The sequence below is a fragment of the Pomacea canaliculata genome, linkage group LG4 (genome assembly GCF_003073045.1).
Source record: "Pomacea canaliculata isolate SZHN2017 linkage group LG4, ASM307304v1, whole genome shotgun sequence".
In the NCBI taxonomy this organism is placed as follows: domain Eukaryota; kingdom Metazoa; phylum Mollusca; class Gastropoda; order Architaenioglossa; family Ampullariidae; genus Pomacea; species Pomacea canaliculata.
Genome location: NC_037593.1, coordinates 19,459,511 through 19,474,077, shown reverse-complemented (window position 1 = coordinate 19,474,077; position 14,567 = coordinate 19,459,511). Strand labels below are relative to the sequence as shown.

Below are 14,567 nucleotides of genomic sequence, written 5' to 3'. Positions count from 1 at the left end.
CGTGAATGTTTGTTGCTTTGTTTTTGCTCAGACTTTTCGTGGAGAACCGTTGAGGAATCAGCAGCCGTACTCCAAAAAATAAAATAAAAGAATTTTTTTGAGGGGGTTGGGAGAGGACTATCAAATGTCAATGAAGGGAACTTTAAAAAAATTAATGTCACCTTTCCAGGAACCTTAACTCTTCAAGATGCTGTTATCGTTCTTTCCGCTTTACCCTGTTGCAAGTGAGTGTTGCAGAACTTGTGCCACCCATCCACCCTGATTGAGCACTCATATGACCCCGGTGTTATTGACTAATTCTCTGTTCGATTTCCACAAAGCGAACGATTTTGTTTATGCATAAATCTGACCGTGGAATTTATGTGGATGGGTCGGACCTGCAGAATTATTTACAGCTGTTTGATCTGTAAGGGATGTTAGAACTATAAATATTACAGTTGTAAATCGTGAGTCGGTAACACCAAGAACGGCAGACACAAAATATTTAACTTGGATTTTCAAAAAAATGCCTTGACAGTGCTTGTGTGCGTGTGGATACGAGCAAGCAGAGTATTTATTATGCATGAACGATAAAAACACAGTAATGTTCAAAGACAACAATTAAAGCAAAGAGAAAATACAAAATGATGAAATAAAGGGATGCAGGATGTTACTTCTTGTAGGGTTAGTCAAAGAATATACAACTTTTTCAGATAAAATTATATTAATATAAATTTCATCTTAATTAAAATGGACAGAAGAATTGGATGAGGGTGAGCACAAGGATTGGAACGACGCGAAGACAGTCTACAAGTTCGCATTGACAACATATAAGATAAATATGGTGACACGAGGGCCAGGTGGTAGGTAACCCCCAGCTTGTAGTGCTGACACCAACATTCAAAAGAATCATCCTCGCCCTTAATCGGCGACCAGTCCACATTCTCACAGCTCTGCTCTTGGTTTTCTGTGTGTCAGCAGCACGTAGTGTGGCAAGACAGGCCGCGTGGTGCGTGGACCCTCGCCCTCCACACCAGGGACTGAGGCTGCCAGCATCGTGGGGACAACAAAAGGTGGCGGGTTAATTAAGGACCGACCAGCGAAGAGCTGTGGAGTGTTCTGAGGAAAGTGTCAACGCAGATTATATCGGTGGGGAGGAGGAGGAGGGAGCTACTACATCGCGAACTCAGCGTGCAGCTGGTCATGGTGTCGCTGCTTTCCATTCTTGTGTGTGTGTGGAACTGCGATGTGAGCATGGGAGGGATGTGATGGGGGATGGAGTGAACGTTAAAACGGTTGATTGACAAAGGTCACGGTTCATATTTAGAAACTATACGGTCCACATTTAACAAACGTCACAGTCTGTGTTGACGAACATCGTGGTCTTCATGTATAAACGTCACAGTCCTTCATGTATAAACGTCACAGTCACAGGCATGGGGGATGGCTGGGGTGGGGATTGGAAGGGGAAGTTTTTCGCTCTTTGTCAAACGAACTTGTAATTCACACACCTCACACACTACTATCCACAGACAGTCAGGTAGGCAGGCAAGTAGACGAAGGGAAGAAAAGATAAATAAGAGAATGTAACGATGGCTAGAACGATAGAATGATAAGCAAAACATTTCAATACAATTTGTACGAAGGTTTGTGAATTAATAAATAACGCTGTGGTCTCTAACGTATTAAAGTAATTCACACACAGCATTTACAGAATACTGAGCATCAAGTATGTCTACTTCATCAGGACAGTTAAGCGGACTGGTTGAATAATAACGTGTTGTCTAACACACATCCTTCTCCACCTCCACTACGCAGTCAGCTCACACTGCTCCATGCCATCTACAAAGAAGCATGGTGTGCACATCAAAATTCCACTCTAGTGTTCAAAATACCTGCGAACATTCTTTTAAAATACAGATGGCTATTCTTGTCCTCTTTCCTCTTAGACATTAACCTGTTTGCTGTCGGCGAGAAGTTAGAGGCGATGAAAGACACCCCAGTCCCCCACCTTCCCTAAGTGACGTCATATTACGACCCCGGGTATTGAGACCTGCTGACACTGGATGCTAAACCCTGACAGTTACACTCTCTCCATTCATCACACCCAAGTGCGCCTGAAATCAACCTCTCTGCAGGAGATATTTTGTGGAGAGGAAACAAGCGGATGTAGCTCTCTTTCCTCTGCTACATAATACTTTCTTTACTTCACAAGATTTTTACCCACAAACTCAAACAAATATTTGCTTTGATGATTCCGTTGGTAATTATTTTTTTTTGTGGGGGTTGGGGTGGGGAGGGTTGGGTTGGGTTGGGGCAGTGGAGCGTTCGATCACGCGCGACAAGTTCTGAAAAGGGGGAAAAAAAGTGTGATCAATGAATTGTAGTTTAGCTAACAGTGAAGTGAGCAGATGCTCGACAGTAGTCGGGATGTTTGTTGTAGCTCGTTCGTCACAAGTCTTTCAGACAGTCTACACTCATGACTTATCATCAGGGTTTGGTGTCTCAGGAAGTCTGTACAGAGGGTGCTACATTTCTCACTTATCTTGAGTCACATATCAAGAGTCAGTCTGTTCATTCCATATATTCATCTGTTTAAAAATCTCTTATATTTATTTAAATATATATCAAACAACGACGGAAAGTGTTGGAGAGCAGCAGCAGGTGTATCAGGCTCTGGGATCCTCTAACGTGTTTAGATAACCAAAGGAGCGTGTTCAAGACAAACACAGCCCTTGCACGGTTCAACAGTTAGTATCGGTTGTTGTAAGAGCTTTAACCCTCCTACTTATCTCGAGATATTATAGGGGATTTTTGGTGGGGTGGTGGGAGGTGGAGAGTGGATTGGGTGAGGGTACGGGTGTAAATCGTGCAGATACAACTGCAAGCGTTGGCGCTCTCACGCCGTCTCTTCGCCAAAGGCTCACCATCCACACAATGGCGGCGGGCCTGCTGCGGGCGCCCAGGCTGCCGGAACGAAGCCCACCGCCTGAATAGCACCTCCACCTGAATAGCACCTCCACCTCAATAGCACCTCCACCCTCCACTGAATAGCACCTCCACCTGAAGGACTTGCTGCGACTGGGCTCGACACGCCTCGCCTTCCCCCAAACAAGTCCATTCAGCCCCGCCATTGGTGAACCATCAATCAGCTCAGGCCGTAAACACCAGTCGACCACGCCAGGCGAGAGTTAGGGGGATCCGCTTCCTTCTCAGCTTTTTTTTTTTTTTTTTTTGAGGGGTGGGTGGTTGGGTGGGGACTTTGGGGAGGTGGGGAGATAGTAGGGGTGCGCCATAATTGTGGGGTATGGAACTAAGCTAGTAAAGGGAATGGGTGAAAAATACGGCTGCTTAAACCTTTATCAGCAGATAAAAGCAAAGATAAAAGCCTGGAAGGCTTACAAGCTCATGTCCCGAAGGGAATAAAATAATTGTGCAGATAATTACAGGTAAATCTTGAAACAAAAGTTACACTAAACTGGAGGAGAATTTCTTTATTCTTTATTAGATTTTTTGTTTACTTTGTTTGGGAGCATTTTTTTTTATTTCTCCCATTTTTTTTTACCACAGCTTGATTCATCTTCCTTCTACATTTCTTCAGTTCTCCATTAAATTTATTATTTTTAAGTATTATTTTGATCATGGAAAAGATGAACGTTTCTACCACTTTTTAAAAAATTCAAACATGAACAGTGCCTCCAGCCAGGCATGAAGAACTAGCTAGGCCAAATGCTAAGAACATCTGTTCATGAGATATCTGCTTCAATTGTACTAATGTGTAATAAATGAAGCTGTTTACTCTGAAAATATCATAAAATACGATTCTCTACTTTTCAACATCAATTTCATTGAGTTTCCGAATATATCAGATCATTAACTTTATTACTGACCTTTAACCTATCCGCAACTTTAAAACGTGCTTACTATGATGAATGCATGTTAACACAATAGTGTGTCAGTACAATTTCTGGAGTATGCTTAATCATTTCCATGATATTAATTTTGAAGGCTAAAAAATAATACATCATAAAGTTTTTTATCGTTTAAAAATAACATTAATATTATTATTCAATGATTTCGCCTATAATTATCATCGGGATTTGTATGAGGACCAGAGAAAAGAAATCTGCAAAGAAAACTTAATGCCATGAAGAATATAAAATAAATGAATATTGTTCGCTACAGAAGAAACTAATGATAAATATGACGGCAGCCTCAAACTATTTTTAGTCATATGTAGCAATTTAGAACTTGTATTCTATCTACCGTTTCATTTAAGATGAGTTCAAAATGGCCGCTGCATGTTTTCTAATGTCTTTGTGGTAGCAATTAAAAACATGAAAAAATTATTGCATTACATTTTTTTCACCTTCTTTCAGTCTTTCTTTCTTTTCATTTCGTTTCACTCCTTATCATCCCGTCTTTTGCCTATTTGAAGCCTCTGTCTCCGTAACTCAAAGTCTCATCACGGAATTCACTCCCACTTTGCTGACAATTTTCTGACTGACCACTCACACACAATGGTCCCCAGAGCCACCTTCGACGGGTACGAAAGCAAACAAGACCGCCCACTCGGCTCCACTCCGCCCCCCGACTAGTCTCAAACAATATTGTCCCACCTGGCCGCGGTGATCAAAGGTAAGGCACGGCAGCAGCGCCCTACGACATCGTCGCATCGGGGGATGCGTGCAGGAGGGACAAATGGATGGCCTCACCGGACCCACAGCCTCCAGCGCCGTCCTGCGGGCTCCAGCATCGACAACTTGACGGTTTGAATGCGGTGGTTGTAGTTGTCGTTGACAAACGCCGGGCTGCTGGAGGTTCGACCAGATTTTTTTCTATTCTGGATCCACGTGGGTCGTGCATGCGTCGGCAAACACATTCATGGCAGAACTTTCTGTGTTTAGAAACCGCACATGCGAACTATTTCGATCGAATGTTTATATAAATATCATTGTGTTAGTATTAATAGTTTCTCAAATTTCGCGCACAGAAAGACAGAGTGGTGTGTGCGGGACTGCAAACATCTCTCAGGAGGTGAATGTTGATAAGTCAGTTATCAATACATGTCACATGATCTGCATCAATCTTCTTCCATGCAAAGAACGCTCACTAAAATATTTCGCGTACCATTCCTGAAAAAAAAAAAATGAAAGAAAATTCTAATTTTTGAGTTGATTATTTTCTTCATTTTGTCATGAATTTGTGACAGAAAATTAGAATCCTCAAGATTTAAAATCGGCAATGTTTGATGAGACTACTTGCATTACAACATGAGACAACACGGTTGTCGTTGCAGAGGTTGATGAGATTCTTCATAGCGCTCATCGGGTCACAGCACACAGATGCTGAAGTTCTTTCCTTAACTGCCGAGCACACCAATTCGAAAGACATCTTTGACATTTAAGATTTAACTAAATTGAAGAAATATAAGATGCCAATGAAGCCGACAAACGATAGAATGATTTTGTAGTAAAATTGAGTCGGGTGCTTTCGGATAGTTCACAGGTGGCGGGTAGCTGAACTACTTTAACCTGGTTTAATACGAATGTTAGCTAGAATATTTATAAACAAAATAACTATGCGGCTTGTTCTAAACCTATCCAGGGCAGCGGAAAGCTGAATTATGGTATAACAAATAAATCATAAAACACGGATTTGAAAAAAATTAAATCTTTCTGCGCTAACGACAGCAGGAAATCTTGCTGAAGTACTAAGACATGTACAGCAAATCGTATTTAAGGTCCACTTGTGCTTTTCGCAAGAAGGTTTCGTTACAAATAAACATCCCATTACTGTAGGCGTGTCTTGTTTGAAACAGTATTTGACAGTTCATATCATAAAATATGATTCTCAATATTTTTCAACATCAATTTGATGTTTCCAATAGATCAGATCATTACTTTTATTATATACATTTGCCTTATCTGAAGGTTTAAATGTGTCTGCTATCATAAATGCATGCTAACTGTGTATCAGTATATTTTTTGGAGTGTGCTTACTAATTTCCCTATTCCTTAATAAACAATGGTCAAGATTCACTAAGCAATAACTGCAAAATGAGACTTGTCTAACAAAAACAAGTTTAGACATTGAAAAAATAAGATTTATTGCATTTGCTGGAGATGGGAATAAAATGACTTGTGCATTTTACCGCTGGGGAGAATAGAAATAACTTTGCGAAGGTAAAGATTTTCAGAAATGGCAACAAAGTATGCCTTGTCCCTTAAAGGAAGATTTGGCATAACAATATAAAATGGATTTTATACAACCTAATATGGCAGATGGAAACTACCTGTAGATAAAATAATACATCTCTGGCAAATGGCTTGAAGGAGGGAAAACTTCTTGAGAAAACAGGTTGAAACAAAAATTAATATAAACTTTAGAGAAGTGACAGTAACTAGAAACAGCATGGCTTTGCAAAAATACGAACAAAAGGGATTTTTTTTCAAGTCGTGAACATCCGTTGGCAAAGACTGTTCTCTTCGGATAATTAATGCACCTTTCGTGTCCCCCCAGGCCGAGGGGAGTAGGGGTGGCTGTGTACCATAGTGTGGTAGGTAGTGTTCTGCGAGGAGGGCAAACTGCTAAGTCTTTTATCCTTCCCTAATCACCGTCGTTTTCACTGAGTTCATCGCCTCCCCGGGGCCCAGACATGGCGACGTGCGGGTATCAAACGGCAGAGGTCTGTGGCGGTACAGCCGGGTGTTTGGCTTGGCTAAACTCCGCACAGACTGCTCTTTGTGACTGGACGTGCCGCGGCCACGGCCTCCACTCGCCTGCTCTGTGATGCTAGCGTGATGGCGAATATCCTTTCAAGAGGAAAAGATTAATGTTCATCAAAGAGCCAGTTGTTTACCATCATAATTCATATACGGATGTGTCAGGTGTGCCGGCTTGCGGTACGGACGTGCTGTCTTCTCGACTGCAGCGACAGAGTTTCTGTCCTCCTACTGGTAGGACGGGTACTGTCCTCCCCCGCCCCTAGCCTGGACTTTTGTTGACAGGTTTGTCTTCGTGTCTAATGCTCACACTGAAGAATGTATATGCTGTGCAATATATGCGAATTGAAAGATATCATAAAAATGTTTTGTTTACAGAGCGGAATGCAGAAGGGTTGGAAGAGGAAGGACCGAAAGAGGCGATGATTGACTCCTCAACATGGACTTCAGTCGACAGGTTTGTTTTCATGTCAAAGGCATCGACACCGAGGCATTTATATATTTTGCAAGACATACAAATCGAAAACAAAATACATGACAATAGATTAGCGATGGATATGTAGCGTTCAAGTTGGCCTGATACAGAAATGGACCAGTAGTGAAACTTTCTGAAGAAAAATTCAAAAAATGCTGATGCTCATCGTAGACGCTGGTGGGTATTATGATAATATAGATTTTCCTAGTTACTTATAAAGTTCTATATCTAAGTTTGCTTTGTTTAATTGAATTGGCTTTCTTGTTCGCGTTTTCGTATTTCTCACACTCCAGTTTATGTCTGTCTCATTCATCTGCCAGTAATAAAATATTGCTATTCCACAACGCTTTTTTCATGGTTTTGTATGAACTTCTTTTTTTTTTAGACTGCAGGTCATGCTGCAGCATCCGAGCTTCAAGAATTATTGGACATGCGCGCAACAGGGGTTTGTGTCGGTAGTCTACCTAAAGGGATAAATCAACATGGCAGACAAAAGCTGGCTCCTGAACCTCGCCTTGTCCTCTTCAAATATGCCGCGACACTGTCCAAACACCCGCAACAGGTTTTCGTGGACTATGCCTCACCTCCACCGCCAAGGTATGGGAGATGGTGGGAGGCTGCACGGGTGTTGGGGTGGAGGTGGATGGTGAGGCGGGACAGGGTGGAGACAGCAGGAACACCCCACAGACATCGATTGACGAAAGTGGATTTGGGTGATCAGAGGTTATGTAGGGTTAGAAGAATCCTGGGAGCAGAATGAATAGTCGGGCCTAGCAGTATGCTAACACCAGTAGAGCTATTAACATTGTTTATAGAGCTATCTGCATTAGCATACAGCTAGGCCTGACTATGCACCCGGCTCCAGGTCGCTTGTATGAGTGGGACAGGAAGGCAAAAGGGATGTGATGCAAGGATAGGAGGGTATGGGGTGGAGAGATGAGTTTGCTGGGCATAGCAAATATTCCTTGACCCTAGAGTCAGACATGTATTAGAAGCGGGATGGGGAAGGGATAAGGGGTAGAATAGTAGAAAGTACTATGCAACGGTCTTGGCTGTACAGATGTCAAGGAATTTCGTATTTAAAGATGATAGTTCGCATTTTAGTCCCACAGCGCTTTCTTCAGCAATAATGGCTGCATGCTTTAAATACGAAAAGCGTTGACAACATCATGTCTGTGATGGCGCTGTATAAGAGTGGACATCATCATCATCATCCTTCTCCTCCTTATCATCATCATTAAAGAAACGTTTCATTAAGACGTAAAACAAAGGAAGAGAAAGTGAATGAGATAACAATACTGACAGAAGTCCACAAACTTCTCATACTCTCGAATTGTACTTTCGGGTTAGGTGTGAACGGTGTAGTTTCTTAACTATCCACTCAGACTGGACTTTGCATCTAACAACACAGGTATGTGAGATGTACATAGAATGTGTTGCTGAAAAGGAGAAAAATGTTCGTTCAAAGACATGTCACCCCTTGACTCCACTGTAGAGCATGTGAGATCTGCTGCTCGTATTTATCTCGACAACTAACAGCTCATGAAAACTATTTACTATTTTCAAATCGCTCATAGCGACTGTCAGTCTTGCTGAAAATAATGTGTCTAGCATAGAGATTTAAAGAAAGTCTATGTAATATACACACATCATCTGTCTGCTGTGTAATGGATGTAGCAGTCATCAGCAGTAGAAGTACTTAGTAGGATATACCAGTATTTTTGCCGAGGTTTTTATTTTTAAGCAGCGTTGTATTTTCCAGTAAAATTTCCAGAGTAATGGTCTGCTGTTGTGAAATGAAAACAACTAATGTTCATCGCCGTCTAGCTTGATGTTGATGGTCTATAGACAAAGATAAATGAATGACTGGTGCGAGTGTATGGGATGTGTTTTACTAACTGACATAAACTTTTGGAGGAGACAAGGGTTAATAACAATGTTTATATAAAAAGCAAGAAATACCGCAGACCTTCCAAACAATTTTCTATTGCGCATCAGACATTTGTCGGCCAATTAATCAACGATATGTTTCTTTAATCCAAATGCATTATTCTGTGATCTTGCCTTTAAAGAACAACAACTGATATACAGACATTAAATATGGTGCAAACATTCTATCACCAGTTGAGAGGCAGCGCTGCTTGAAGAAGAAATCTTCCTCATTCTCAAACTTTTTAAATTTCTTCCTGACAGGAGAAGTAAAAAAAAAAAAAGAAAAAAAAAAAAAACGCTTGGATGAAAATAGAAAATAATTCATAAATACAAATATTTGAAGATTTCCTGACCAAACGCGTTAAATGATTCTTAACATCCAGCCGATTATGTGAATCAGTTCTGAACAATCCCTTAGAACTTCCTTTTTTTTCTCAAACCATTCTTCCATTTTTAAAAAAATGTATCAATAATCTAAACTGTAATAAAGAATGAGAAACTGTTGAATAAGACCTGCTGCATGATGCTGTTTCCACATCAGTAAAACTATATCAAACTGCTGGTTTAATATCTGTTTAGAAGTTGTTCATTAAGGATAATGAACATGAAATATTTCTCAAAATAAATAAATTTTGATCTTAATGCATAATTAAGTGTTTAAAGAAGACCGTAACTGGCGTTCTTGAACATTGACCATTCACCCGGACCTTTTTATGTTAAACAATGAGATAATGATGCTCTCGAGAAAGAAAAGTGAACATGCAGCTCATAAAAGATGTATTTCAGCATCTGATGCGTGTCCTGCTAACTGTTGTTGTTTTGGTTTGTTTGTTGGTTTTGTTTTGTTGTTGTTGTTGTTGTTGTTGTTTGTTTTTTGTTTTTGTTTTTTTTGTTTTTGTTTTGTTTTGTTTTTTTTGGAGGGGGGGTGGTGGTAGACGGGCACCTAGACAATACACACGACTGAGAACACGTGACACGGGGTAACTCAGAACGAGAAGACACCCCAGTGCCCCAGCTTGCACCCGGTGTACGCTCCTAACTGAACAGAACGGACGTGATGACTCTGCACTTGACCAAGCAAACCCTCCGCCACCCCAGGACACTGTTGGTGACTGCACCCTGCACACGGCCGACAGGAGAAAGGTCAAAGTTCACGGCCGATGCTGGATAGCGCTTAAGGTGACTGACCAAAAAAAAGGGGTATTTACGGGAACCAAGAGGAAATAATAAAAGTTCTCACCGAGCGGTGTACAGATAAAAGATCGCGAAGTTCTAAATTGAAGCTAATTGAAGAGCACGGGAGGTGGGGGAAAGTACACCACCTGGGCGGAGGTTGATGACTCGCAATGCGTGCGTGTGTGTGTGCGAGTGTGTGTGTTTTCTGGAGGTCGGGGAAAGCTGAAATCTGCTCTCTTTACAAAATAAAACACTTTGATGAAAGAAAAGGGTCCCACAGATCCTAGCAGCTGAATGATTTCTGAGACTAGTTGAGATTTTTTTTTTCAAAAACCTTTATGACAGTTGTGTTATCACTGCTTTTTCCTTTTAATTTTTCAAGTATTACTTATGGGACTATCGTTGCAGAAAACGAGAAAATACAAGTCAGGTGTGCGAACGTTCTGTAGGCCTCATTCATTTGTCACTTGACAGAACATTTTCTTTTATCTGGGGTGCACTAGACCGACAAGACTGATGTCACACCACCCGACAGCTTACTAGTCAGACAGTTGGATAAGGACAAAACAAAATTTCCCAAAACTTTCAATATCCTCGCTTTACAGTAAAGTTTTGCTGAATTTTTAAAAGTCACAAAAAACTAATTACAATACAATATTAAGTACAAAGGGGAAAAAGAAACAATCATTTCGGATGAATAATATTTTATAGTATGAAAAACTTCTTACACTGAAAGTAGTGTAGTTGCTGTTATTGTTATCAAGCGGTACCAAGGACAGAAAACAGAAAAGTGATTTTTGACCTCAAGCGATGTTAATAAAGCCGCTGTCGTGATACTTGTCATATACACACTTCACATGCCTTACACATCATCATCATCATCATCTGACTTTTTTTGAAAGGAATCATAGGATGTCTAACTCTTTGCTTCATCATTCCGATGCATTGAAACGCAATTCAATAGCTAGTGTTACATCCCAGCTACTTACATCCCTGCTACTTCTTTACCATAACAGACCAATGTAAAAATAACTATATTCAAAATGCATCAGTGTGTGTGTGTGTTTTTGTTTTTGTTGCTGTTGGGTTTAGCTGTTGTTTTGGGGTGGGTTTTATGGTTTCTGTTTTTTGTTGGTTTGTTGTTTTTTTGTTTGTTTGTTTGTTGTTTTTTTTTTTTTTTTTTTTCCTGATCGAGGTTACATGATCACTTGGTGATTACAACACATCACAAAGTAGCAACAGCTATCACCGAATGGAAATGTGGAAATAGTATTGCTATGCAACGTTGCGTAACGAATAATTATACACATCGGCATATGGCATGTGTATCTCTCAAAACAATACTTGTACTTCGCTCAAGCGTTCTGTGATAGGGGAAAAAAGAGAGGATTCCGTGGAGAAAATGAACACCAGCACTTACTGCACATTGTGAGTTGACTGATGGGTGTCCGGTCCCTCTGGCGACGGTTCTTGAACCAGTTGCTGACCTGGGTGAGGGTCAGACCAGTCTTCTTGGCCAGACCTCGTTTCTCGTCCGGCGTGGGGTAGCGGTTCTGCTTATAGCACTCCTTCAAGGCCTGGCGCGACTTCTCCTTGAAGCAGTAGATGGTCTCTTCGCCATCCCAGATGGTCTTGGGCAGAGGGTACTTGCGCCGCAGCCGGTACTTGTCCACGGCACCCAAAGCCCGACCCCTTACCTTCTGGGCCTCCATGTAGTGCGCTTTGTACCACAGCTGCTGCAAGAAGGCGTGGTTGGACTCGTCGAAGTTGTGACTCTCCAGGATAGCATACAGCTCCCGGTAGCTGCCCCGGTGGAAGGCCACCGTGGCCCGTGCCTTGAGGACAGCCTCGCTCCCACGGAGCAGTTCGCTGGGCGGCAAGGACCACAAGAACCTCGCCAGGCGCTCGATGTCGCCCTTCTGCTGCAGCGCCTCGCACACGCAGGCCACCTGTTCAGGTGAGAACGTCAGGTTCTTGCCGGACAGCAGGTCGGACGCAGCGCTGTTGTTGTTATTGTTGCTGCTGCTGCTGTTGCTAGCAGCCACACCGTTGCTGTTGGGTCCTGACGAACCGATGATACTGATTTTACCCGAACCGGAACACGACGGGGTAGAAGAGGAAGAGTTGCTGAGCGTGGCGTTGAGAGCTCCGCCGTTGCTGCTGTTGTTGCTGTTGACGGTGGTGTCGAGGTGGCTGTTGTCGCCGTGAAGAAGACTGGCGCCAAGGACGTCGTCTCCGAGGGTAAGGGTGTCGTCGTCAGAAGCCTGAGCCATGCACCCACGCGCCGACGGCGGCCTGCCGTTGTTGTCCATCTGCAAGAGTCCAGTACTTCCACTCCGAGGAGGATCCTGTCTGTGAAGGTTCCCGAGTTTTATTCTTTGTCTTGAAAATTTTCTCTTGACCGGCGATACTAAATTCACTGCCCTGACATACACTCTCTCGTGTCGGTCATTAGCTGTTGTCCGTGGGAGTCAATGGACATGTGACACTCATTCACACCAGCATGTCACTGCTGCAGGCTTCTCTGTCGTCTGGCTTCAGACCAAACTTGCTGCCAACCTCTCGGCGAGCAGCGCTGGTCGACTCGGCAAAGAGTGCTCGCTGTTTCCCAAGTCTTAGTCTGTCCACCGTGGACAGCGAGAACATGCTGTACACAGCATCTGCATGCAAATCCACTGGAGCAAGTCCACAGTAAGTTTAAAACGGTCACAGGAAATGACCCAGTTCCCTACCTCAGTTGTTGATGAGCTTCCGAAACGCCTGTGAGTTCAAAACATCTCCGTCTCGACCCAGATCTTCCTTCTTCAGTGCCGTTGAGACCCTCGGCGCAGTAAAGTCAGAGGCGTGATGACTTGTTTACGACTTTTTTTTTCAGGGTGGTTTTTTTTTCTTTCTTTCTTTCACGTCCTTTTCAGCACACCAGACTGCGGGGGTTCCCTTCTTGGAATTTTCAAAACATGTAGCAACGAGGTTGGGAATAAATGTGCGGAAGGGCCAGCTGTGCAAGTAGGAAGCACAGCGGTCCACTGCGCAAAAATCGGACGAGGACGATGGTAGTAGAATCGAAGGTACGAGTGGCAGCTCTAACCACCTGTGACAAATCTCTCGCCCACAGAGGCCGTGCTCCGCTCGCCCGTGACACGCGAGTGTAGGGAGGTACAATGCCGACACTGTCGTTGTCAACGGCCAAGTCAAGTCGCTGCGAAAGAATACCTCAAGAACCGGAGATGAATTTCACACCAGCCCACCTCCACTCCCCCTGTTCCCACCTCCCTCATTCCTGGCCGTTTAAAAAAAAATGAACCCCGTCGTGTTTACACGCCTGCGCGTGTATTGTCCTCCTCATCCCCTTTCCACCCTCCGTGGAATATTTTTTTGCGCACCCTCATCGAAATGCTGCCATTTCTTCCCCCCCGAACGGTCGATGGCACTTTTCTCATTGGTTGCCTGTGGCTCCTTGACCACGCCTACCGCGCCTGTAGCTGCGCCGGAGGGAGGGGGTGCAAGAGCCACGCCCATCCTGTGCTCGCCGTTCTGTTACTTGGCGCCGCTGTCCGCGAGGGCGGGGAACGACGCTCGTCTGACAAAATATGCGATGTGGAAATCAGTGCCGTGCATTTCACGTGCTCCGGAGCGGGTAGCGTGCTCTCCTGCTGTCCACGGCTGGTGCCCACGTCGCCTTGTAGTCTCTACTAGCGCTGGCAATCGTAGAAACCTCTCTAGCCAGTTTAATTGGTCCCATGGCCTCTTGGAGCTCAAAGCCTTCTGAGCTGGCGTGTGGCCTCTTCACAGCAACTTTGATGCTGAAGAAAATAATAATAATAATATAAATGAAAGTTTAGTGTGTGTAGGAGGTGGGAGGAAAAGGTGATGGAGCATAAGTTTAGCATCGTGGATATTTTAAACAGTCTGTATATGTGATTTTGAACATATTCTGTCAAAGCCCCAACTTCTTTTCGGAGACAAACTGAAGCAAGTGTTTCTCAGTCTCTCAGTGTGTCTCGGAGAATAGCTTTCCTGAAGTATGTTATAATAGCGACAGTTGGTCTTTTCTATTGTCATGGCAAGGGAGGGAAGATGTCCATCGCCTGCTCCTCGCTGACAGTTGGAGAATTAAAATGTCCTTCAGCATCTTCTGCTGCTCGCTGATTTCCCACTTCTTCCACCAGACGCCTACTTAACCTCTGTTGACCCTGGTCTTCATGCCGTTCGTAGCTAGGTGGCCAGGCTATCTTATTGTTAAGTACGTTTTCTGGGTATTGTTAAGACATGACTATTTT

General features: G+C 43.2%; 1 protein-coding gene across 1 annotated transcript in view; it reads right to left on the bottom strand.

Moving 5' to 3' along the window:
- Positions 1 to 13,940, bottom strand: part of LOC112562800 (homeobox protein six1-like) — a 36,564-nt gene extending 22,624 nt beyond the window's left edge. The window contains exon 1 of the mRNA XM_025236298.1: positions 11,708 to 13,940. Within this exon, the coding sequence (XP_025092083.1) occupies positions 11,708 to 12,599 (892 nt within the window). The 5' untranslated portion in view covers positions 12,600 to 13,940. The remainder of the gene's footprint in view (positions 1 to 11,707) is intronic.
- Between the last annotated feature and the right edge of the window lie 627 nt (positions 13,941 to 14,567).